Source organism: Papilio xuthus, unplaced genomic scaffold (assembly GCF_000836235.2).
Source record: "Papilio xuthus unplaced genomic scaffold, Pxut_1.1 DF828780.1, whole genome shotgun sequence".
NCBI lineage: Eukaryota > Metazoa > Arthropoda > Insecta > Lepidoptera > Papilionidae > Papilio > Papilio xuthus.
In genome coordinates this window covers 3,996,409-4,020,685 of record NW_013529869.1, presented here as the reverse complement: position 1 = coordinate 4,020,685, position 24,277 = coordinate 3,996,409, and the positions used below count along the sequence as shown (strand labels likewise).

General features: G+C 33.6%; 3 protein-coding genes across 4 annotated transcripts; 1 reads left to right on the top strand and 2 right to left on the bottom strand.

The window, feature by feature from the left end:
* Positions 1-1,093: 1,093 nt before the first annotated feature.
* Positions 1,094-4,485, bottom strand: Nsun5 (Nop2/Sun-like domain containing protein 5). Its single transcript, XM_013326722.1, has 6 exons — positions 4,204-4,485; positions 3,865-4,120; positions 2,721-2,983; positions 2,535-2,648; positions 2,247-2,421; positions 1,094-2,167 (listed from the first exon to the last, which is right to left on the bottom strand). The coding sequence occupies exons 1-6, from the start codon at positions 4,327-4,329 to the stop codon at positions 1,149-1,151; spliced, it is 1,953 nt and encodes a 650-aa protein (XP_013182176.1). The 5' UTR covers positions 4,330-4,485; the 3' UTR covers positions 1,094-1,148.
* Positions 4,486-4,673: 188 nt separating this feature from the next.
* On the top strand, positions 4,674-17,676 carry Pi3K92E (phosphatidylinositol 3-kinase 92E). 2 transcript variants are annotated; one of them, XM_013326721.1, is made up of 19 exons: positions 4,674-4,707; positions 5,194-5,442; positions 6,445-6,676; positions 7,366-7,595; positions 9,870-10,116; positions 10,536-10,696; positions 11,048-11,263; positions 11,468-11,670; positions 12,065-12,256; positions 12,518-12,724; positions 13,127-13,270; positions 13,451-13,575; positions 13,814-13,958; positions 14,279-14,467; positions 14,644-14,786; positions 15,016-15,167; positions 15,436-15,615; positions 16,143-16,262; positions 16,416-17,676. In XM_013326721.1, the coding sequence occupies exons 2-19, from the start codon at positions 5,296-5,298 to the stop codon at positions 16,542-16,544; spliced, it is 3,162 nt and encodes a 1,053-aa protein (XP_013182175.1). In that variant the 5' UTR covers positions 4,674-4,707; positions 5,194-5,295; the 3' UTR covers positions 16,545-17,676. The 2 variants fall into 2 exon arrangements, with proteins under 2 accessions (XP_013182175.1, XP_013182174.1); XM_013326720.1 differs by lacking the exon at positions 4,674-4,707 and adding an exon at positions 4,908-5,019.
* Positions 7,614-9,859, bottom strand: LOC106128372 (leucine-rich repeat-containing protein 23). Its single transcript, XM_013326724.1, has 4 exons — positions 9,457-9,859; positions 8,784-9,381; positions 8,385-8,554; positions 7,614-8,129 (listed from the first exon to the last, which is right to left on the bottom strand). Exons 1-4 carry the CDS (start codon positions 9,675-9,677, stop codon positions 8,027-8,029), a joined length of 1,092 nt encoding a protein of 363 aa, XP_013182178.1. The 5' UTR covers positions 9,678-9,859; the 3' UTR covers positions 7,614-8,026.
* Positions 17,677-24,277: the final 6,601 nt, after the last annotated feature.

Genomic DNA, 24,277 nt, shown 5'->3' with positions numbered 1-24,277 from the left:
GTTTTTCTCGAAATGTTATATAAAACCATAGTAATAGATTTCGTCACGACCATCGCTCATAATGTTACAAAACGTTCACATAAAAATCACGTAAATAATGATCGTGAGAGCCGTAACACAATTCCCAATTAGCTCAAGGACAAAAGAAAAATAAGTAGCCAACTTTAAACACGCACTGACCTATAAATGTTTCAAAAATCAAATATTTCTTCGTTGAAATTAGGTGACGATAAATTGGTGCACTACTTAGTTAACGTTGTACCATTATTGTTTCAAGTTCTTTTAATCGAACCTTTAAATAATTATGACTAAGCTTTTACTACTTTACAATTGCCTTTTTTAAATATAATTTAATGCAAATTCGAGCTTTTTTTTCATTTTTTAGCTTGATTAATGTAATTGTCAGTATGTATTTCATTTAAATCCAAGATGCATCAATTACTTTGTCGTAGTTAATATTTACTTATGTAAATGAATGTGCGTATGCTTATATGTATTCAGGACAGCAAAAATACTTACAACCACACCGTAAATTACAGCTGGAAAAACACATGGCAACCTACATAGCAACATTTAACACCAGCTATTAAAAAAAAGTAACAAAGAAACAATTATTCAATTAGGTATTCATATGAATATGTATTTTGTATGTGGGCGTTGAAAATAAGGACGCACGACACAGTTCGTGACAAGCTGGCGTGTGTGCAGCTTAACAGTCCTTCATCAATCAAAAGTGAATTATATATTGACGTTATAAGACTCATAATCAAATGATAAAGCGAGGTAAGGAAAAAATAAGGTATTTCATTTGCGGGAAAGTGGTTAGACTGTAAGCATCGTTTATGACGTTTGCCCCACTTAAGCGTTACGGATTTATTAACTTTGCTTAAGCTAAGTACGATTAGAATAAGTAATTATAATTTTACAATTGTACTAACCTAAATAGAGAAAGTAATGGAAAGATTAGCCTTTTAAAGGCAACGGTATTATCAAACATTAACACAATTATTTCATCGTACAAAGGTACAGAATTATAATAGCCGTAAACTTTTTTGTCAATTTCCTGTAAAAAAAGGTCAATAAAACACACCCAACAATTACGATTTCTGATTTATTTTAAGAATTGTAAAGACAAAAGTTCATAATGTTTAACTACTATTAACCTTTTTCTTTTTTTTCTTTTTCTGTACTTCCAGTTCATTATTATCGTCATTTTCGACCATTAAATATTTGTCTTTCTTTTTCTTCTTTTTTGAATGATGAGTTGAACAATCATTATTTGACTCATGAATTATGGTATCGGAATCACGTTTCCGTTTTTTCTTTTGAATTTCTTCATCCATATTTTCAGCCAGTTCGCTTGTATCGTTATTTTCTGTGTTATTTATTTCTTTGGTTTTGTCTTTTTTCTTCTTTTTCTTTTTAGGTTTTTCATTGCTTGATTCTTTTGTATCATTAACCGAGTTTTCTACTTCATCAACTTGTATTGCATCCTCAAGGTTAGAATTTTTCTTAGACTTCTTTTTAGATTTTTTCTTCACGACTTCAATAACGTCGCTTATATCCTTTTCTTCTATTGCAATATCTGAACAGTCATTGTCTTGTTTGGATTTTTTCTTTTTCTTTTTATTTTTCTTAATGCTCCTTATCTCGTCCTCACTTCTGCCTTCAGCAATTTCATTATCTTCCAATTGCTTTGTTTTATCATTAATTTCAGCATTATTGTCATTATCAATATTCTTTTTGGTTTTATTTTTCTTTTCTTTTCTAACTTCTTTAACTGAATTGTTTTCATTGCTTTCTTTCTTTTCTAAATCTTTCTGATCTCTATCCAATACAGCTAAAAAGAATCCAGTAGTCAAATCTGATTCAGGTTTTGCGTATAAACATCTTGTGCCAATACTGCCATACATTCCGGAACCGAAATTATTCCATTGACCTTTTAACAGTTCTTTTACATCTTGAACTCTCCATTTAGCTCTTGATGTTTTTACAACATTTGTAATGACTCTTTCATTCTCTTCTGGATATAATGAACATGTGCTGTAAACTATTCTCTTTGCTTTTGGGAATGAATTCATTGCATGTTTTAAAAACTTTTCTTGCAATGATGTAAGTTTTGCTAACCTCGTATCTTCGATATAGTTGTGTACACAAAACTCCATCCCTGAAAATCGAAATAAGAATTTATAATTTTTTTTATCAACAATTTTACAAATTATTTTTTTATTAAATCTAGTAATTACCTGAACCAGAACAACTAGGGTCTAAGAGTATATATTCCACGTCATCGTACTCGCCTCGTTTAATTTCTAAAGAATCTTTGTGTAATGTTTCTACGCACTTTGATCCGGTTTTCTCTACAAAATCGCACAGCGTCTTATAACGTTGCTCGTTCCTTTCTACAGCGTAAATCTTTCCCTGAGACAAAAATAATGAGACAATCAAAAAAGTAAATAGTAGTCTAAAATATGTAATGTCTAACAGTAGTCACAATAGATGCAGTAGATTTTTATAGCAAATCACCTTATTACCTGATTTCTCATAAACGCAGCTAATTGCGTTGTTTTCATGCCGGGTGCTGCGCACATATCCAATGCCACGCTACCAGGAGGTGCAGCCAAAAGGACGACTGCCAGAGCTGTTGCCTAAAACATCTCTCAAAATAAAAAAAAAGAATTAAAACCCTAAGTACGAATTCCTTGTTTATACCTACATACCTTATCTTGCAATATAATCTTATTTTCCAAATACAGTTCATGTTCATGAAACTTTGTACCAGGGAAAAAAACAAACATAGTCTTCACATGGTAGTCCTGTGTGAAGACATACTCCGTAAGACCTTGTACTTGTTTGAGATAGTCATCGTAGGAGCCACCCGTGCATCTGATGAATTGATACTCCTCATCCTGGAAGGCTCGTATCGCATCAGATGTAGTCAAGAGATTCGTGTTAACACGTACATATCTCGGTCTGCGAACAACTGTGATAAAATTTATAAATGTATCTTAAGAATGGGAAACCTAGGAGTGATAAAGATAACAATTTAAGATAATATACTTCTGCTTATCTGACAAGTCAAATATTTACCAAGAATCGTTGAATCTTCTCTTTGGTATCCACTTAAAGTGTACACCTTTAAACTAAGTATGATTAAATTTGTTGTCTCTAGTGTTTGACAAAGTTATTTGACTATGTAATTTCGTTTGGTACTTTTAAATTTAAAATGTATGTAAAATAAATCATGTATGTATACTTTGATGACTGGAGAAAAAGACAATGTATACTTCCAACTTTATACCTTAAAACAATAACAATAAAAAAAAATTAAACTCAAACAATTGTGTTTTGTTAAAATATTGTTTATTTCTACTTTAATAAATTACACTGGGTTTAATAATTCATAATACAATATTTGGAATGACCATAACTTTGGTTTAATACTGCAATCAATCTTTTTTCAAATTTAATGTAGTTTTGTCAGATTCTGATGCAGTTGGCAGTTTATTTGTCGGGTAGGAATGTTGATCAATTTCATTTCCATGCTCATCATATTCTTTTTCATAATATGCTTTGTAAGCAAATATAAAAATAATTGTATTCACTACCACAACTGCACCAAAAACTGACCATGCTGTCCTCGGAAATGTATCCATTGGATAAACATCAGTAAGTATGTGTCTTATACCAAAAAATGCAATAAAAGGAAGTGTAAACATCGCTACACTGTATAAAAACAAATTTGCAAGTACTAAAGCCACTCGCTTAGTATGAGCTGGTATCAGCGGACCCTCAGAATTATCAGCCATTTCAGAGTATTTTCAATTGTTGTTTTTGATCTGAAAAATAAATAAAAGTAATTACCTTTAGACTTCAAATCATCTTCATGGTCATCTGTATATTTCTCAAATTGTTCTTTGTATGATAATATTGTTTGTTCTGGTTTACTTTTCCCAGGTAAAGCTTTTTTACCAAACAGCAATTCTGCTGTTAAAATTTTTGCTAGCCAAGGATCTAATCGTGATTCATTTTTAAGTAGACTACAACTATCAAAAATTTTGTCAATTTGTGCAGCATGTTTTATAGTTTCGGTTATAAGTGCAAATAGCACATTAGTTCTCTGAAAATACAACATTGAAAGCGGCATTAAATTACCGAACTGTTTAGTAAATATCTATATTAAATATCTAAGAATATACTCACGAAATGACGAAGTTTATTATCGTACAATAAAGTTTTAACGCTGCCGCCTTCTGTGGAAACCTTTTTTAAAATATTCGCAGCAATTTTATAGTGCCTTGGTACTTTAATAGAATGCTCGAACATCATACTTTTAGTAAAAAGGTCACGAAAATTGTACCATTTCAATTAACCTTGATAGCATTTGTATCACGAGACCACACAACCCAAAAACTTAATCTGGCAAGTTTTTATTTTATGGATTGGATTGAAGATGATTTAAGGTTAGGATTTATACTATAGAGCATATAGAGGATTTGCATAGAGATTCAGAAGATCCCAAAGAGTAGGTTGGGACTTAATCTTCACACCCAATCGTACTCTTTTTTAACAAACAAAAATGTTAAGAAAAGTTAGTCTTAACTACATCCAGGACTTAGTTTTACTGAGTTTCGTTTCGAAATACAGACCTAGTCTTTCGCCAAGTAGACTGAAAAGGGAGATTTGGGGACTAAACTTAAACTTTGTGTCGGTATTGTATTTATAAAGCTTAAGATAACCTTTTATATCAAATGAAGATAATAATGAACTTGATCTCACAGCATTTGAATGCTAATTTATTCGAATCAAATAAATTAAATAGAGTCGAAAGGAGAATGTTGACATCACAACAAATAAAAAAATATTTTACCATAGCCAATTACTTTATTTTTTCAGTCTTAGTACTTACGGTAGATTGTTGCACGTAATCTTTATCATTTATTTACAATTTCTCAGAAAAGTATTTTTATGATTTGTAATTTGTTGATGCAACATTAATTATGTAAATTGTCTATACAGGTATTCGCATTTATAAATTGTGTTAAAGAATTGGGTTCCAATGTTGTTTGTGCAATTTCATTGACAGTTTCTTTTCGAATGGCGATTTGCCCCCCAATCAAAATACCAGGAAATGCTATGATTCAACATTGTGGTTTCGATATAGTTAAGTAACTTAGTGCATAATATTTTCAGTGATCAACAGCGACTCGGTCGCTAACTAGCAAGTTTTCAGTGAAAGGTGTAAAAATGTTGTGGGGATAATTTGAGTGGTCGAGTAAGAGATCAATCAAAACAATGGTACCCGCACCGAGCTGCCCAAATACGTGGGACTACTGGACGTCCTCGACGTCCGACCACGTTGACCTGATATGCCTGATGCCCAACTCCGTGTATATGCCGCTTACAGTGAGCTGGGATGCAACACTGCAGGATGTGAAGGAGGTTAGTGCAGACAGCTCACAATAACATCCTAAGCGAGCGTGAGTCATGACTTTGAACCAACATAAAATTTCCTTTGCACTACAGAAGTAGGTTACTATTGTGTAACATGCATAGATAAGTTAGTTTGATTTTTAGAAAGTCATCACATTGTTTACATTTTGCTGCTTATATAGATTACAAAGGATCATTATCATTTTTTAGCATATGTTTATTAATAAGTGGGATGTAATTTTACTGTTATTTTTATATATACTAGTTTCAGAAGTTATTAAAATATTATACATTACCCTTTTACCTTTATTGTATTTTATATAATTGTATTAAAACAGGCAAGGAAATTAGTAAAACAATTTATAAGGAAATTGATCTAAAATAGTCCAGTTTAGTGATTATAGAAGTTAACTGTACTTTGGCCAATCTAACAATAAATACTAATTTTGGGACCCATCTCTTCTCATTATAACTATTAGAAAGATAAGGATATAAATATTGATAAGGCTTAGAATTTAAAGAAAAAAATTATATAAAGAAAAATACCATTTACTCACAATCATTATGCAGAGGATAGTGAAGCAATGACACACATACCATTGATGGCATGCGACACAATATTTTATGTTTGTTACTGATCACAAAATTTATTATTTACTATGAAAAAAGTGTAATGTTATGATATGACGAGTGAACACCTTTGATCCCTACACAACAGAATATTCCTAACATTTGCAGTCAAAATTATTCGTTATTACCTTCTTACATAAAGGTTTCCTTCAAAATATTGTTACATCTTCAAAACAACAAAAACATTTCTTATACTGGTAAAGGAAGAGTATATGTAACTATTCCCCTGCCCTCATCATTTGGCAGCTAGTTATAGTTATTGGTATTTAATAGGGGACATTATGCATGATGAACATATTTAATGGAGATATATAAGTAGCAGAAATCAGATGTAACTCTTTTCATTGCAAGTATTTCTACATAACATGTTTAATATTTCAGGAATTATGGGATCAAGCTGGGAAATATCCACTATTTGGCATGCTCCATGAGATGACAGGATATGTTTTCCAGTTCATCAACTCTCTAGCAGTTACTGAGGAAGTGGATGATGAGAATAAACGACTCAGAGACATAAAACCATCTTGCGGAGTACTACTTATAATAGAAAGGTCCATTGAAAGGCCTGGAGAGCATTTGTTGAACACACACATAAGTAATTTGATAGGAAAGGGTGAGTCATTTTATATTTTATCATTACAACTAATGTTTTTCGTATGATTAAAAAAATACTGTAAACAGGAAAAAAGCTTGGAAAAAACCCCCATGAATCAGTATTTTTGTTGTGTATCTGTTTTTGTTGCATTAGGTTATTGGTGATATTTGGTAATATCAATTGTAAATTGTTTATGTGCATATGAAGGAAAAAATAACTTTAATATACATGGTGTCGGAGAATGATGTGTACAATGGAATACCACAGATTCCTTGGTCAAAAATATTAGGTGGTCGCAAAGAAATGATTCATTTTTGTTTGTGAGCCCTCTGTAGGTTTATGACAAAGGATTGTTTTACAAAAAGGTGTAATTTGTGAAAAAAACCCTGTATTTAATATGAATAAAATCTATGTAAGACTTTTTGAGATGTTTGTATAAATGTAAAATAATTTGCAACCTTTAAAGCCTTTTAGCGGCTAAACAAAGTAAGTTGGGATAGAGGTAAAATAGGTTAAATTATCATATTTTCAACCAAAAAATCTGTGATTCATTCTACATATAATTAGGGGACATATAGAATAAAGATATAGATAAAATAAGATTTGTGTACAACTTTAGGCAAATGAGGACTTGTTTAGTTCTCACTTTTATGGGATATTTTAATGAAAGTATGTCTTATTTAAAAAAAATATTTAATACTATTTAGGTTTAAATGAATTTGACAATCTAAAAAGTTCAGAAGTGAATGACTTTCGGATGCGAATGCGGTACCTGGCAGAAGAGAGTATGATCAAAAGGGCACAGAGCACAAGGCTAGAAAGACTACGGTATAGATGTCCACCGAGACTAGCAGATAGCCCCGCTGTGCCCACTACTCTTACAAGCCATTTGAACAACAATTGTTTTATTCTTGTCACCAAAGTTGCTAATACCGAGGTAAGTGGATATAATTAAAAGTTAAATTTACATTGGGTGATTCTCTAACATAACTCCAAGTTTCAGCAGTGATTCTTTTTTAATTTTAAAAATGAAATGACTTTTGTTATTTATGTTTTTTTTACATATAAAGAAAAACTTGGATATCATTAATGATTTTGTCAAATCATTGTCTATGTAGCCATTGTTTTTACAAATGTGATTTGAATAAAGAGACAAACTAATCAGATAACTTCAAAGGGTGTAGTGTAAATATAGTGTAACGGATTTCTTTATAGTGCCATGGAAGTTAGTGTTCAAATATATTGCCAACATAAAAATAAATAAAACATCTGTCTGTTGTATTCTTTATTTATTTATGTCTTAACATGTGTCATTACGATTTTTACATTTCAAAGTGCTAATAAGTTGGTAGCACTGAATGCATTATTTTACATGTCATTTAAATCTTCTTCAAGAGCTTCCTCGCTTCCTTCTTCAGTCGCATTTTCACCTTCCTCGAGTATTTGAGTCATAAGAGTTTTAGCTTCAGACCTAAAAACTCAATGTGTATAAATACATGTGTTTAAAAATCTTCAATTAAATATTTGACAGTTGTTTTTAATTTGAGATAAAAACATAATTATGGCAATTTCATGTTTCATGTTTTGTTTATTTTGTAAGACAATACAAAGAAATATTTATAGCGATTGTAAGAATTATCTAATCGACTCTCAATATTCTATCAATTACTTATATATTATACAGTAATGATTGATTGTAAATAATGTTAAAGGTTTAACATCTTACCTCTCCTCTGGTGTAAATATGCCTTTATTAAGCCTCTTCAATCGAGGTAATGCTGCTAAAACCTCTATTCTTAGTTCACTATCATCCTCTTCCACTTCGGTGCCCTCTTCACCAGTACCTCCCATGAATGGACACCCCTTCAGTACTATTATTTCTAGTGCGGGCAAACACTAAAGGAATATGCAATCTAAATTAAACACTAAAGGAATATCAACGCTTTTATGTATAACTAACAGTAATTTAAATGGAAAGTTTTTTTTTACGCGAAGTATAGTTAGTGTAGAAATTTAAGGCCAGCTAACATGACATAGTTTTAGTAAAAAAAATATATAAAATGTTCTACTTTTAAATAATTATGTTTTTTAATGTAATTAAAGAGTTTAGTATATTTATTCTCACCTGTAACTTCTTGACTTGTGTCATTGTTGTCACCTTACAGTTTCTTAAATTGATGTACTGCAGTTTTGTTTGGTCAGGAATAAAACCATTTAATAACTTGATCGGATTATTACGAACGTGAAGAATACGTAAATTGACCAGACTCTCAATACCTACAAGACTCGTTATCTTGTTCCCAGCTAAATATAAACTGTCCAAGTTGGGAAAATTTAAATTTGATATATCTGAAATTCGATTATAACGAAAGTCAAGACATCTCAGTGTAGGCATTCGGTCTCTAAAGTCGATTTTTTCAATTTCATTGTAACCCACTTCTAATGTACTTAATTCTGGATGATAAACATCGTAAACTGATGATATGGTATTGTTGTTCATTATTATAACTTGTAAATATTTAGATTTCTTCAAATAGGCTGATTCTAGATTGTTTTTATCGGCGTGTATTAGTACCAGGAATGGTATTTTCGTAACCACTTGCAGAGCTTCGGTAGTTAGGAAGTTGTCTGACACGTCAATAAATTGTAAATGCTTAAATGAAGTGATAGCACTTATGTCGGTTAATCTCATGCCCGTACACGTTGCTTTTAGGAAAGCGTAACTAGAAATAAAAAGTATATATCATTTTCCAATCAAACTTTAGAAATTGTATTAAGATTCAAAAATTTGTCCTTACCCATCACCATCCGCGGTCTTTCCGAGCACGCTTTGACGGACACTCACTTCAGACCTGTTGAGTTTTCTCTCAGCGCTTGTTGGTTTCGTTTTTAAAACTGTTACTTTCTTGGCTTCCTCCACCACACTTGAATCACTCCTCGCCGCCTCTTCTTCTTCTTCTTCTACAACTTCTTCCTCAGCTTCGCCTCTCTGACTGATGTCGAAGTGTGATTTCAACATTTTTATTTGAAATACGATTATAAATACTAAAATAATACGGTTTATAATGTGTCAGAAGTGAGGGTTGACAACTTTGTGTCAGTTGAAAATGTCACTGTAATTTTTTTTTAATTTATAAAGAGGTTGAATATAGGGTTGTAGAATACAATCCTTAGTTTACTAGCTAATGCCTGCGACTTTTTTTTTTGACAGTTCTCATTCACGACCAACGTGCCAGTATCGCGAACTCCGCAGCAGCACATCGACACGATACTGAAGAAGAAGGTGAACTCTCTCAACATGCGGGGTGAGGACCCCCGGAGTTACGTGCTCAAGGTGTGCGGGAGGGAGGAATACCTGTTCGGCAAGGAGCCCCTCATACAGTTCCTTTATATACAAGAGATGTTAGCAAAAGACGGTGTACCTCAAGTCATGACCGTCAGTATGGACAAATTGACATGTAAGTATTACGTAATTATTTAAACATTTAAGTTTGTTAATTAGTGTTCTTTTTTCACAACAAATCAACAATAAACGAACGACAAGCAACTTAATACAGTTATCGGCAACGCGGGCTATGAAAACGACTCACTTATCACTAGTTGTCGTCCGTGACTCCGGCCGCGCGAGATTTTAAAAAAAACTTAATAAGTAGCCTATGTGTAGTTCAAGACTATGTTCTATATGTGTGCCAAATTTCATCAAAATCCGTAGAGCCGTTCCGGAGATACCCTCAAACATCCATCCATCCATCTAAACATTCGCATTTATAATAATAGTAAGATATTAATATTATGGTAATACTGGAACAAGAACTCTGCGAATTTTTAACGTTAACCCATGTTCGATAAGAAAATAATTATTTAAATTTGTTTTCAGTGGGCTGTGATACACCAATAGAAAGGCGGCAGGCTCCCCCAGATTACTCTAACACGATACGCAAGAAGAAAAACCACCACGAGTCTTCGTGGAATATTTACAAGAACTACACGTGTAAGGTGGAGAGTGTAAGCGGCCTTAACGTGGACAGACCCGTAGAGGTAAGCTTGCTGCATCAAATTTTCTACAGATTTCCAATGTCATATACAAAAACTTGTTGAGAGAAAGAGTAGTAAAGTACAGTAGTATTAACCGCGGAAACAATAATTTCTGTTGCACAAATGGGTGCAATACCACCACCACACAGAAGACATGCCTCAGTGAAAGTAATCCCGTGTCCTGTCTTATGTGTGTTCCGAAGGCCTAATTTTAATCCTTTTTCCCTTACCTTTTTTTGATCACCTATGGATAACAAGGACAAGTGGATTTTATGATATCCTGTATATTTATTAAAAGTAAAACTTCAAGTTGTCAAATGTACTTTTGATAATATCATACAATTTTTTTGTCAGGTTGTTTGCCAAGCTGGTATATTTCACGGAGGCAAAGCTCTATGCGAGGCTCAGAAGACTGAAGTAAAAACAGCGTCGAAGGATGGCGTGGCGCAGTGGGACAAGGAGCTCACCTTTCCTATCAAAGTGTACAACATGCCGCGGATGGCCCGCCTCTGCTTTGTTATCTATGAAATCACTAAGACCAAGGGAAAGAGACGGGGGAAAGACTCCAAGGTATGTGGAAATGCTTTTGTAGTACTGTTTGTGTGGAGATTGCCGTAAATCTTGCTAATCTTACTAATATTATAAATAGAAATGTTTGGATGTATGGATGGAAGTTTGTTAGAAGGCTATTCTGGAGAGCTGCATGAAATTTGTTATAGATGTAGAACACACAAAATAATATGTAAATAGAATTTGGTGTATTTTTGTGTGTAGGATTCTATAAACAAGTTGGCGTGGGCGAACACTATGATATTCGACTACAAGGAGCAGCTGCGCACGGGCGGGCTGACGCTGTACATGTGGACGCACGTGGCGGACGAGACGCAGGGCGACGACTGGCTGCTGCATCCCCTCGGCACCGTCGTCTCCAACCCCAGCACTGACTCCTGCGCAGCGCTGCAGGTCTGCTTCTCTAAGTGAGTGTCACACTACTGCTACTATACCACTTATCATATTAACTACGTGAAACTGCGAGAAAATCCTATGTAATCTATGTAAATCTTTTTTTTTATTTAAAATAAAAAAAATGCCAAAAGTTTGCCATAACACAGTAGGTGACTTTGCCTCGACCCATATGTGACGATTTAAAAAAGGAAAAACTAGTGGAATATAATGATATGTTTGAAACTATAGTACATTTTATTCAGTACAGATTAAAACATGAAGAATGGTCTATGCTTACATTATTAATGCAACATACCATTTAATTATATTTTTATTTTATCATAAATTGTAAAGAAAAGATATCGAAAATAAAGCGAAGTGACATTGGATCAACTTTGTATTTCATTAATTTCTGTTCTGTTTCAGTTTCGACTGTCAGTACCCGATACTGTTCCCTAAGCACGAGACAGTGAAAGCCTACGCTGACGACATTGAGCTGGGCTCGCCTGACGTCATCGCTCGCCTCAGCCGCGACTTCGAGCAGTTGCGGGTTACTGCGGAAAAGGACCCCATGTACGAAATGCACGAGCAAGAGAAGAAAGACATTTGGGCTTCCAGGTATATATTGATTTTTTTATAAATAATAAAAAGTATATTTAACTTACCCCCGATTTGCCGACAGGCATACAGACAGACAGACAAGAATTTTTAAAAAATTGATTTTTCATTATGAACAACGCAGATGCGTTATTTTTACGAAATATTTTTTTTTCTCGATAATACTAAAGCAGTAAACGTTAATTGTGGAGACTGGTCGATTAGGTAAAACTAAACTTATCATAGGTACCTTTATTATTTTCTATTGTAACAATTTAACAGGGAATATTTCCGCGTGGAAGCGCCGGAATTACTACCAAAGTTGCTGTCATGTGTGGAATGGGGTGAGCGCGCTGAGGCTGCGAGCGTGGCGCGGATGGTCGCCGGCTGGCCCATGCTGCGGGTGGAGTCGGCGCTGGAACTGCTGGACTATGCGTACGCTGATGCAGCAGTCAGGAGCTTCGCTGTTAAGTGCCTGGCAGAGATCAGGTGCGTTGCTTTACTGGAGTCTCGATGAGAGACCCGCAACGGTGAACTATGGTAAGCTTGATTTACAGGGCGCACCGATAGATGGAGTTGATATGGTATTTGGTAAATAATTTAAAATTTGCTTTTTTGCAGTAGTGTTAAAATATGAAATGTATAATAAAAGGTTTAAATTTGGAAGAACATTGTTATAAGATTATTTGAATACAAAATACTTTAATTAAATTTTTGTTAACTAATTTTTTTTTTAATCTTTTATGACTTTGAATAGTATTTAATTTTTATTTATATTTTATTTTAATTATATTGCAGATTTAAAGTTTTGCCAAAGGATACCAACATCATTCAGAGGGTTAACTTAAGTGACGTCATGATACTCATACAAGATTTTGTTCTGTATTGCAGGGACGAGAACCTATTATTGTATTTGCTGCAGCTGGTGCAGGCGCTGAAGCACGAGTCGTACCTGATGTGCGACCTGTCCGTGTTCCTGTTGCAACGCGCCTACAATAACATGACCATTGGACACTTCTTATTCTGGCATTTACGGTTAGTAAAGGATTTTTTCTCAAGATTTATCAAAATTAATATAAATTCAACAGATCCCTCTGGATTAAGGATACTTTTTATTTAGGGGATAAAAAGCTATTTTTTAATATTAAATGTACAGTAAATTTTTTACCATGTTTTTAATATAATAAATATTTGTTGTTTAAATATGTGTCGTAGTTCTGAGATGCACGTTGCGGCGGTGTCGGTGCGTTTCGGGCTGATGCTGGAGGCGTACTGCCGCGGCTGCCAGGACCACATCAACACTCTCATGCGACAGATCACCTGCCTAGACAAACTCAAATGTATGTACTTCATCTATATTTAAACTAGCTATAGCCCGTGACTCCATTCATGGGAAATTCAGTAACCTTTGTTTTAGCAAATATAAGGTAACGTAAAGAGATTGGCTAATGTTAGGCGTCGCGTAAGTCGAAATATTGCCCTGATGCCACACTGCCAATTATAAATATCTTATTCATATGAAAATCTATCACATGTCTTATGTGAATGTTTCAGTAATACTATTTTTTATATTTCTAGGGGCAAGTCAATGTGTGCGTAAGAAGAAAGAGATATCAAAGGCGCGCGCGGCGCTGCACCAACACTTGCAGGAGCAGCACTGCATTGAGACGCTCTGCGACTTCGTCTCTCCCCTCACGCCCAGCCTCATCTGCAAGAAGATCAAGTCAGTTCATTTCTATCATTATTTAATAAAAGCCGACTTTTTCAACCTCTTTATGACACAAATCTATGTATGTAACATACATTTGAAACCAAATAATTTAATTTCTGCCTTCAGTACTTACCAAGCGATAGTAAAGACTTCGCGAATCATATCAAAAGTGTTCTTGATGGTTGTGATGTTTGATGAATACCATTCACGTAGTCTGTCGGTAATGTCTCAAATTAAGGCCTCTTTAAGTTTAATGAGTTTGGTTTATATATTCCATAAAATACCCAAGTTATTTTAAGGATTTCATTTAAACAAACTGTTTTATGTTCCAGACCGGAACGATGTCGAGTAATGGACAGTAAGATGCGGCCGCTGATGCTGGAGTTTGAGAACGTAGATCCGACGGGCGCGGACATTCGTATAATCTTGAAGATAGGAGACGACCTGCGCCAGGATATGTTCACGCTGCAGATGTTGCGCATCATGGACAGGCTGTGGAAGAACGCGGGATATGACTTTAGGTATAATATTAAGGAATAATCTCAATTGTAGACCTGAAGGTTGCATAAAAACTTGTTATGTACTGACATATTCTGGAAGAATATTTTATGTAGTAATGAAGCTTTTTTTTTACTTCCGTGCGGTCGGAGTCGCGGCCGAGAGCAAATGGTTTATATGTTTTTATGTATATGTGCAGACTGAACCCATACAACTGCATATCAATGGAGTACGCGGTGGGCATGATCGAGGTGGTGGACGACGCGGAGACTGTCGCCAACATACAGAAGCAGAGTGCGCTATTCAACGCCGCATCTACAATATACAAAGCCAATTTATTCCGTAAGTACACTTTACTTCTTACTAACATTATAAATGCGAGAGTTTAGATGGATGGATGTTTGTTAGGAGGTATCTCTGGAACTTCTCAATAGATCTTGATGAAATTTGGTACAGATATAAAACATAATCTGGAAGAACACATATCGGATGGACGGAGTCGCGGACGACACCTTTTATATTATATTTATTTAATGAAAGTGATATTTACGTGTTGATTGATTGATTGCAGAATGGCTGAGAAAACAGAACCCGAGTGAGAGCGGGTTCAACAAGGCGGTGGAGGAGTTCACAATGAGCTGTGCGGGTTATTGTGTCGCCACGTATGTGCTGGGCATCGCTGACAGACATTCTGATAATATTATGGTCAAGAAGTGTGGACAGGTGGGTCAATACATCTCAATAATATAATATATGCGAAAGTTTCGACGTATGTATGGATGGATGGATGTTTTCTTAGAAGGGCTAAAGATATTTCGCTATAATTTTGCATAGATGTAGAAAATAATTTCGAAGATCACATAGGCTACTTACAAATTATAAAGTTCACTTAGATTATTGCATTGAAAAATCTAGACATACAGTTTAGATTACATCTATGATCTGTAAGCACCTACTTGAGAAATTTCTAGAACTACTTTTTTCTTTGCAGCTATTCCACATTGACTTTGGCCACTTCCTGGGCCACTTTAAGCAGAAGTACGGGTTCAAACGCGAGCGCGTGCCCTTCGTCCTCACACATGACTTCATACACGTCATCAACAAGGGCCAGCGTGTATCCGGCGGCAACGAGGCTGTGGACTTTAAGATATTCAAAGAACATTGCGAAACGGTAAATATATATAAAAAATATTGCTAATTTAATGCACTCTCGGCTGGACATGTTTGTGAATGCCATTACATAAAAATATACAGTCGAACCTGGATGAGCAAGAAACCTCTATCTGTGAGAAACTCGGGTAAGCGAGAAATCTCTATAAGCAAATATCTCGGTCCCTTGAACTGTCACTTAGCCATGTCGACTATATATGCAATTTTTTCCATCAATACTAATTTGTAGTCCATAATAAAATTTACCGTCAAATACTACTGCCGTAACCACCCCGCACTTGGCCAGCGTGGTTGACTATGGCCTAATCACCCTTAACTTAGGATAGGCTCTGTGCCCCTCGGTGGGGACGTATAGTGAGCTGATGATGATGACTACTGCCGTGACATTCGTACTGGAACATGTTGTCATGTTTCTTTTCTAAGTGCATAAAAAAGATGCTAATATGTTTAATACAATGCATATAATAAAAAATAATTATATAGTTAGTAGGGTGACAATCATTCGGATGTTTATTTTTTTCTCCTTAGGCATTTAAAATATTGAGGAAGCATGGTCACTTGATCCTGTCCCTGTTCTCCATGATGATCTCCACGGGTCTGCCGGAACTGCGCTCAGAGAAAGACTTGCAGTATCTCAGAGAAACATTGGTATGTGCTATGTTATATTATATTTGCTACATTATATACAGTTCTTTTATTTTTTTATAATTAATCTATGAATAATATTACTATACTATGAAAGAAAAAAAATAATTTCATTTTCTATGTCATGTTTAATGAACTATTAATTCATGTAATTAGGTAATGGATTTATCGGAAGAGAAAGCGCTGGAGCACTTCCGACTGAAGTTCATCGAGGCGGTGAAGAATTCGTGGAAGACGTCCTTCAACTGGGCCTTCCACAACATCGACAAGAACAACCGACAGTGACCCGTCAGCAGGCGGCTGAAGCGCCAGCCGTCGAAGCACACGCCACAGACGCTGTAAACCGCAACTCCGCCTCGAGCTGACTCTCCGGAGTTGTGCTAGCATGGAACTGCAGGTTCCGGAACTTTGCTGGTGCTGAAGCTTAGTTGTGGACCTCTGCCGGTCGGGTCGCAGTGAATTTTAAACTCTATCGCTTAGTGATTAAGTCGCTTTTTGCGAACGCGTTTCTGCAACGGATACACAGTTAATAGTGAAGTTGTGAAATAATGTGATAGTGATAAGATTTTACGCTGTGTCTATCATGGCTCAAGTGTTCTGTGCAAATTATACAAAATAGTAATGTTAAATCATTTGGTGAACTGAATACTATGTTTCGATTCAAAAATTTTAAACCTAACCGTGGGTTTCCATTGACGAAAAATCTGTACATAAACATATTGTCATTTTTCTGTATAGGCTTTATGGGAAACTCTTGATTAAAAAATCCTGTTTAATTCGTCAGCAAATTGAAAGAGATTAAAGGTACGCGTACATTGGCCTGCGCCGCACTAAAATCTTTAGGGCCGTGCGTGCGGTGCGTCCGGCGCGGGCGAATGGACGCGTATCTTAAATTTTCAAATGTATAATTTAGTCGTAAAATGTCAATATATCTTCACATTTTAGTTCCTAATTGCATTTATATTGTACAAGAAGATCTTAAGATAATTTTACTGCTCTGAAATTATTGTGAAGTATTGACATATTAAATAATACTAAACCAACTTTTTTTACAGTCATGAGAGAACTGTTGAAATAAATTTCTGTATAAGATCATCCGTTGCTTAAAATTTCAAATAACATGCACTTCAAATCTCAATGTGTTTTGTTACCAATTTACATCCTAGCAAATTGTATTTTTTGTTCTTTTGACACTAAAAAGTCCTAAAAATTTAAGAAAGTGTTAAAAATAACGAGCCCTAATGCAGTTAGTGCTGACACCGACTAGTTTAGAGTCCTAAAGTAGTTGGTGCCGACACTGACAGGTTTAGAGTCCTAAAGTAGTTGGTGCCGACACCGACTAGTTTAGAGTCCTAAAGTAGTTGGTGCCGACACCGACTAGTTTAGAGTCCTAAAGTAGTTGGTGTCGACACCGACTACTTTATTGTTATGAGGAATAAAAACAATTATTGTAAATATAAATAACTGATGTATCCGATGCAAAAGCATATGCGAAGGTAACTAGTCTAGTTGTAGCATTGTTTTACTGTTGAATGTCACACCAATGTTATTTATATTGAAATAGTTATGGTGACGTTAATTGAATGCGGTTTTATATTTTAAATACATACCTAACTTGTAAATGTATAAAACCTGCGGGGCTAGACAAAATGCATTCCCTCCGAAGTGATTCTATACCTAACTTTAAAAATGTATAGCGATAATAACTTTCCATAAATCAAGTAATTGTCGCGCGTCATTTTTGTAATTCGTTATGGAGTCGCTTCTAAGCGAAAGCATTTTTAATAGCCCCGTTGGATAATCGAGAAACCTCTATAAGCGAGAAAAACTCGAGTCTCCCGTATGACTTTTGCTCATAGAGGTTCCTCGCTTATTTAAGTTTGACTGTATCATATAGCTATCATTTATTTACCTTTTTTTGACTCTTATTATCATTTAATAACAATTTAAACATTTTATTATCTTGATTCATCTATTAAATAAAACATAACTGTACATGCTGGAAATAGCTAGTTTGCAATCTTAATCTTACTAGTATTATAAATGCGAAAGGCTGTATGGATCTCGCAGAAATTTGGTATATATGTAGAACATAGCCTGGAAGCACACATAGGATACTTACTTTTTTTTTAATTCTGCACGAACGGAGTCGCGGGCGACAGTTAATTGTATAAATAGATGAATATTAAAATCGCATTCAATTAACAAAGTCTTGTGAGATTTGGTATTGTAATTATAAGTTAATATTTAAGAAGGGGCGCGTTCGTTGGGCAAATGTCGGCCATTTTGGCTGTGATATAATGCGTTCACGCGTATAATTATTGACGATTTATATAATAATCGTATGAATTAAATTGACTTAAATTAAAGCAGAAAATCGTAACTTAGATGTTAAACTGTCACATTCAAAATTGTTTTACTTGAGCAGTCTAGTAAAAAACTATGTAAAAACTGACTCTTAGTGACTGATTTAACTCTGAGTGTGGATGAAATTATCAAACATTTTCAACTTTCAATAAACTAATTTCAAATATGAACCATTGTAAATGATTTTTTTTTATCATATTGAAAAAGTTGAAGATAATATTAGTATGTAAATGTTAAGAGTTCGACATTTAAATGCGCGTTTCATTTCTTAGTTTAAGATTCTTCTAAGGAAAATATGAATTAATTGGCATTTTGAAGATTAAGGCCGCATTTGCCTGAAGCTCCCCCATTAATAAAGGCTTGTAACTATTGGGGATATAATATAAATGCTCTCATTGAGTTTAGTTGTAAGTAGCGAACGTTTGCACATAGAAATTAGCATTAATATGTTTAAATCACCTATAGACCTAAAGCACTGACCTATAAATGGACTGGCTATAAGACATAGTATTTTGTGCCTATTTTTCACCATTTTGGTGCTGATAGCGGCTTGTGACGCAGCATTCTGTCATTTCCAAGCAATAGCCTATCCATTTATAGAGATCAGTGACTTACCGTGAGTTTCTAAGACCAAAACCTCCGTTTGAAATATATTGTTTTCTCTGTTTTTGTGAAAGATAATGACAGGGATGAGCGTCGGTGGCTCAGGGGTCGAGCACTTGACTTGGAATCTACAGGTCCTGGGTTCGAATCCCGCTATGTACCGATGTGTTTTTCGATTTCCGATTTACATATATACATTTATCCGCCGTTCTTATGGTGAAGGAAACCATCGTGATGCAACCTGCACACATCTGGGAAGAAATTCAAAGATATGTGTGAAGTCAACCCGCACTTGGCCAGCGTGGTTGACTATGGCGTAATCACCCGTAACTTAGGGTAGGCTCCTAGCTCCTTGGTAGGGAAGTATAGTGAGCTGATGATGAATAACAAGAATGACGATACGTGTTATACAGGGAGGTGTCAGAAACTCACGGTTAAAGGCATAAGTATAATAGTTTTAGCAGTATTAACGGCTTCGGTTTAGGATCAAAATGTTATTAGTGACGTATTTAATATTGTTTTTGTTACTTTTGCCTACCTCATGGTGTGTACTCAAAGTTGTTTGATTGAGTTTTTTTTGCGAAACAGCTAGGAAATTGGTAGTGAAAAGCAATTAGTTTTAATATTTGTAGAATATTATGTCGCTCAGTGATCAACTAATGTCTACCAGATGTAGGTTATATTAGTGACATAAAATTAGAAATATAATAAAGTGCTATGTCTATTACTTAGGGCTTGAACCACCGCAAAAAAAACAAAAGTAAGCTAAGTTAAGTAAACACAACTACAACTAGGATGTCAACATATTGGCTTGGAAAGTTGGACAAAACAAAAAAAAGAATAAAAAGTTAAATGGGATCCGTACTATATTTGTTAAATTTTGTCGAATTTACAGTTCATTTAAAAAACTTAAAGTTGTTTATAAAATGAAGATGTAATAATATATGTAAGCGGAACTGGGCAATGAACCTTTAATAACAAGATGCTTTTACAATATGTGATAAAAACAAAGCTCGTAAATGTATACAACCAAAATTAAAGATAAAATACATCTCTTGAAATTCCTTTATGTATCTGTACATAATTCTAAATTAATGTACACGCAATTTAAATGACAATTAAATTATTAAAAAAAAATTGTATTAGTTTTTTAACGTAATTGGCGATTTTCGAAAATCGTATCAATAAGGTAGAAATTTTAACGTTGCCTTGGAGAAATACATGAGTATCAGAAAATCTATCTACTATTCTTGTGTATGTCGTTACTTATAGTGGACATTCACCCATTTTTTTAACTAATAATTACTTTTACTCGTCATCAGAACATTCTTAACTTGTAGCGTCTTAATGTATTAAAATTGAGGTGACCAACATTTAAAGAGACATTTCCCATATGCGAAATGTTTTATTGTGTCATTTGTATATTTTGTGTGTATTCTTTTACATTTCCCTATTTGGCTAAAGATTTTTTTTCATATTCCCGATTTAGATGTACGACAGATGTTGGCAACTTATATCCGATAAAAAAACTGAAAGCTTAAGCCATCGTGTTGTTTCTAGAAGTATAGGTAAAATTAAATCAAAACAAAATCAATCAGTTTATCGTTTAAATAATATTTTTTTAATATTTTTTGTTTTTTTTTATTCACATAAATAATTAATTTAATTCCATTAATTTGTACAATGTCCTATAAATAACAAAAATTTGGTCACCCTATTGCAGTAAGAACCGGTTAAAGCAGGTATACTTTTTATATCGTAAGATTAAAAGCTTCGCTCACAAGTAAACGAACTGAGTCGAAATATAAAACATAGTCAATCCACATATTTGTTATCTTGATATTTATTATGTATTAATGAATGTAGGCTTTTTTAACAAAAATATTTTGTTATCTCTGTTTCATTAAAGAATTTGTACAAGTATTCGACAGTAAATGGTTTAAGATGGCTCTGATTACGTGATTTAATCCACTCTACATGGTTCAAGGGATAAATAACCAATGGTTAAAGCTGACGAAATACGATGGCTAATTTTACGATTCATTCATCTGGTTTGCATAAAAACGGGGCGGGATCGAGATAAGTAGGGTAAATAAAAAAAAATTAAACTAAATTCTCGGTGAGTTATGACAGAGTAATAGACATAACACTATTCGTGTCTGAAATGTATATCAAGAATTCTGTGTATTATAGTTTTTGTACTGATTCATATATTTGTTTCAAATTGCTAGCTAATTAATAATTAAGTCATAAAACAATTAGGTAATTGCGTTAGTCGTAATATGTATAATGTCTTCTCAATGATATATTGTAATATTGTGAAATTAAATTACTAAACTGTTCAATGAAAACACATAATGTAACTTCATTATTATAATAATTAATCAAATACGCAAATTTAATGGATATTTATGGCTTTTTAATATCCATTTATTGTAAATTTCATTTTCTTAAAAATAGAATTAAATTTAATTTGTATTTTGAAATTATATAAATTTTTTTTTTGTTAAATTAACGTTTCTTATGATTATATTTCTAGACGTTTCTTCTCTTTGTCGATGTAAACAATTTAATTATTTTTTGATTGTCGTTAAACAGAAAGTTGATTTTAAGGAACTATTTATCATTGATAAAATTCTAAGAGAAAGACATTAAAAAAATAAAAATATTTATTTTAAGGTTTTGTTGAGAAACATTTTATTTGTATTAATTACGTCAATGACAAGCAAAATTTTGTTTAAAATGAATAAAAGTATTTCTTTTGCTCAAATGTATGTTGTATATAAGATATTTGCATATTTAACTCGCGACTTGAATTTAGTTGTTTTCAAACTCGTTTTTGTATTATAATAATTTAATGCTAATATATAAGTATGGAAAATTATTACAACGTATGCATATACATGTTGTAAATGTAGGAATGCCCAAATACTTGCTAGAAAAATATATAATTTTTAAATCTCAGTTTTAACTTCTTAGGTTAAAAAATACAACTATAAACTCGTTTCTTCATACATTTGTCTATGTCCTTGATGCTAGTTCGGCTAATCGGACTGTAATCCGAAGTGCATTGTCCTAAAGTTTTGTTAAACTCAAGTAGGGTTACCAAGTCGTTAAACATAATAGTCGGACAGACCAACCAGTCTGGCCAAACTTTTGTGTAGAAAGGCCAGACATTATTAAGGATTTTGTCTGGGTATTAAAAGGTACGAGAAAAAAATGTAAAATCACTCTCGTTTGCGAAATGTGAAACAAAAGCCGGATAACGCGGAAACTGCTTATTTTGGCCGGATACGCAATTAAACAGCCTTATGTTCGACTTTATCCGGACGCCTGGTAACGCTAAACACAAGTATCCAATATGCCAGACATGTGGTGCGGCAACGCTGCATAACCGCTGCTGCACCGCGTTTAATAAAGCTATCCAATACACTGCCAAATATAATGTGTCAGACTGATCGCATTATAAACATAATATGTGACCTCGAAATATATTTAAGGATTGTATAAATATTAATAGCAAACGTCATTTCCTGACAGTTTTGTTTTAAAGAGCAATATTTATGATTTTTAAAATGGCTGCCATTTACGATTGTCTGCCTGTTTCATTGTTTTAAAAGTTGACAGTCGGACAGCGATTACTTCAGATACGAGTTTTTTTTTTAATTTATATTATACATTTTGCAAAAGCATTAATAAAAACTTACGACAATAATTGTTACGTCATAAATATCAAATACAAAAAGGCTTCAAAACACTAAAAATTCAATGAAAATATCGTTATTTACTCAAAAAACGCACATAATTCCATATAAAATGAACTCCGGTTGTGTATAAATAATTGTTGCAAATTTATTAAGGTCACCGAGATTGTAATATATTTCGTAGTCGCGTATCCTATATTTAAAAAGCAAAAGGATATAAAATCAGTACTGCAATGATTATATTGTTTACATTTACCCTACTGAATATTCATTATGCCAATACTCTTCCAAAAACAATAGCTTCCGAATAGTGTTAATTATATTATAAACATATTATTTATTGAACATATTAAACATGTTGTCGTATATAATATTTATTTTTTGAATTTTGTAACTGGAAATCTCTGAATCACTATTTCTCATACATCGTGTTTGAGATCAAATGTGGCAATAGCAAGGGATTTTTTTATAATTAAATATCAGTTAAAGTATTGCAAAAACCATAGTGTAGTCTATCCCAAACATACTCCTTGATACAATTTCTGTAAATAAAGGTAGGAATACACTACTGTGATATTTGTGGAGAATAGAATGTATTGGCTTTATACATATAGGAAGGTTAACATTTTCATTGAAACTCCTTGACATATGAACTAGTGTATTTCTAATACTGTTCGCTTATAACGCATTATTACACAGTGTGTACCTACCTTTAATTTATATCGAAATCATTAATCATATAAGGGCATAGTATAATTTAAAATGCTTCCTAATGTAGTGCTAAATCCGATACCTTAATATAATTTTTGTATTTAATATTACGTTTAAGTACCCGATCTTCATTTGTGCAATGTAAATATGTGTTATTTATATATAAATAAAGTTGATAATCGAGTGCTTTAGAGGATATCACCAATTGTCTTGTTTTAAAGCATATAATTTGTAGCAGTTTTATATTAAACTATATCTGTTGATGGTATAAGACTATTGGATATAAAGTGTAGTATGTTTGTAGGGAAATAACCAAATATATCGAGCGAATAAGTGAAAACTTGGCGATATTGTGAATTAGATATAAGTGATTAACTGTCGCCCATATTTATAAGGCATATTGTTAAGGTAATGTCATCTCAAATGTACGATACAATAGTTCCTTTGTCATGTGTCATTTAATCATACGAATAACGAAAGTAATAAAGGATATTTCATTTATTGTATAAAATAATTTACTGAATAATTATTTGCTATCTCCAATATGATTTTTGAATAAATGTTTACGTACAGGTATATTTTCTTTTCCTTTCATGTTAAATTTTATGGATTTAAGTGTATTAGGAGGAACTT

Coding starts and splice junctions, on each gene's coding strand:
- Nsun5 (XM_013326722.1), bottom strand. CDS start 4,329: ATGATGTTCGAGCATTCTATTAAAGTACCAAGGCACTATAAAATTGCT. Junction 4,121..4,203: donor ATAATAAACTTCGTCATTTC/GTGAGTATATTC, acceptor TTGTATTTTCAG/AGAACTAATGTGCTATTTGC. Junction 2,984..3,864: donor AGATGATTTGAAGTCTAAAG/GTAATTACTTTT, acceptor ATTTTATCACAG/TTGTTCGCAGACCGAGATAT.
- Pi3K92E (XM_013326721.1), top strand. CDS start 5,296: ATGGTACCCGCACCGAGCTGCCCAAATACGTGGGACTACTGGACGTCC. Junction 14,787..15,015: donor ATACAAAGCCAATTTATTCC/GTAAGTACACTT, acceptor GATTGATTGCAG/AATGGCTGAGAAAACAGAAC. Junction 15,168..15,435: donor TGGTCAAGAAGTGTGGACAG/GTGGGTCAATAC, acceptor TTTTCTTTGCAG/CTATTCCACATTGACTTTGG.
- LOC106128372 (XM_013326724.1), bottom strand. CDS start 9,677: ATGTTGAAATCACACTTCGACATCAGTCAGAGAGGCGAAGCTGAGGAA. Junction 8,555..8,783: donor CACAAGTCAAGAAGTTACAG/GTGAGAATAAAT, acceptor ATATTCCTTTAG/TGTTTGCCCGCACTAGAAAT. Junction 8,130..8,384: donor ATATTTACACCAGAGGAGAG/GTAAGATGTTAA, acceptor TTGAGTTTTTAG/GTCTGAAGCTAAAACTCTTA.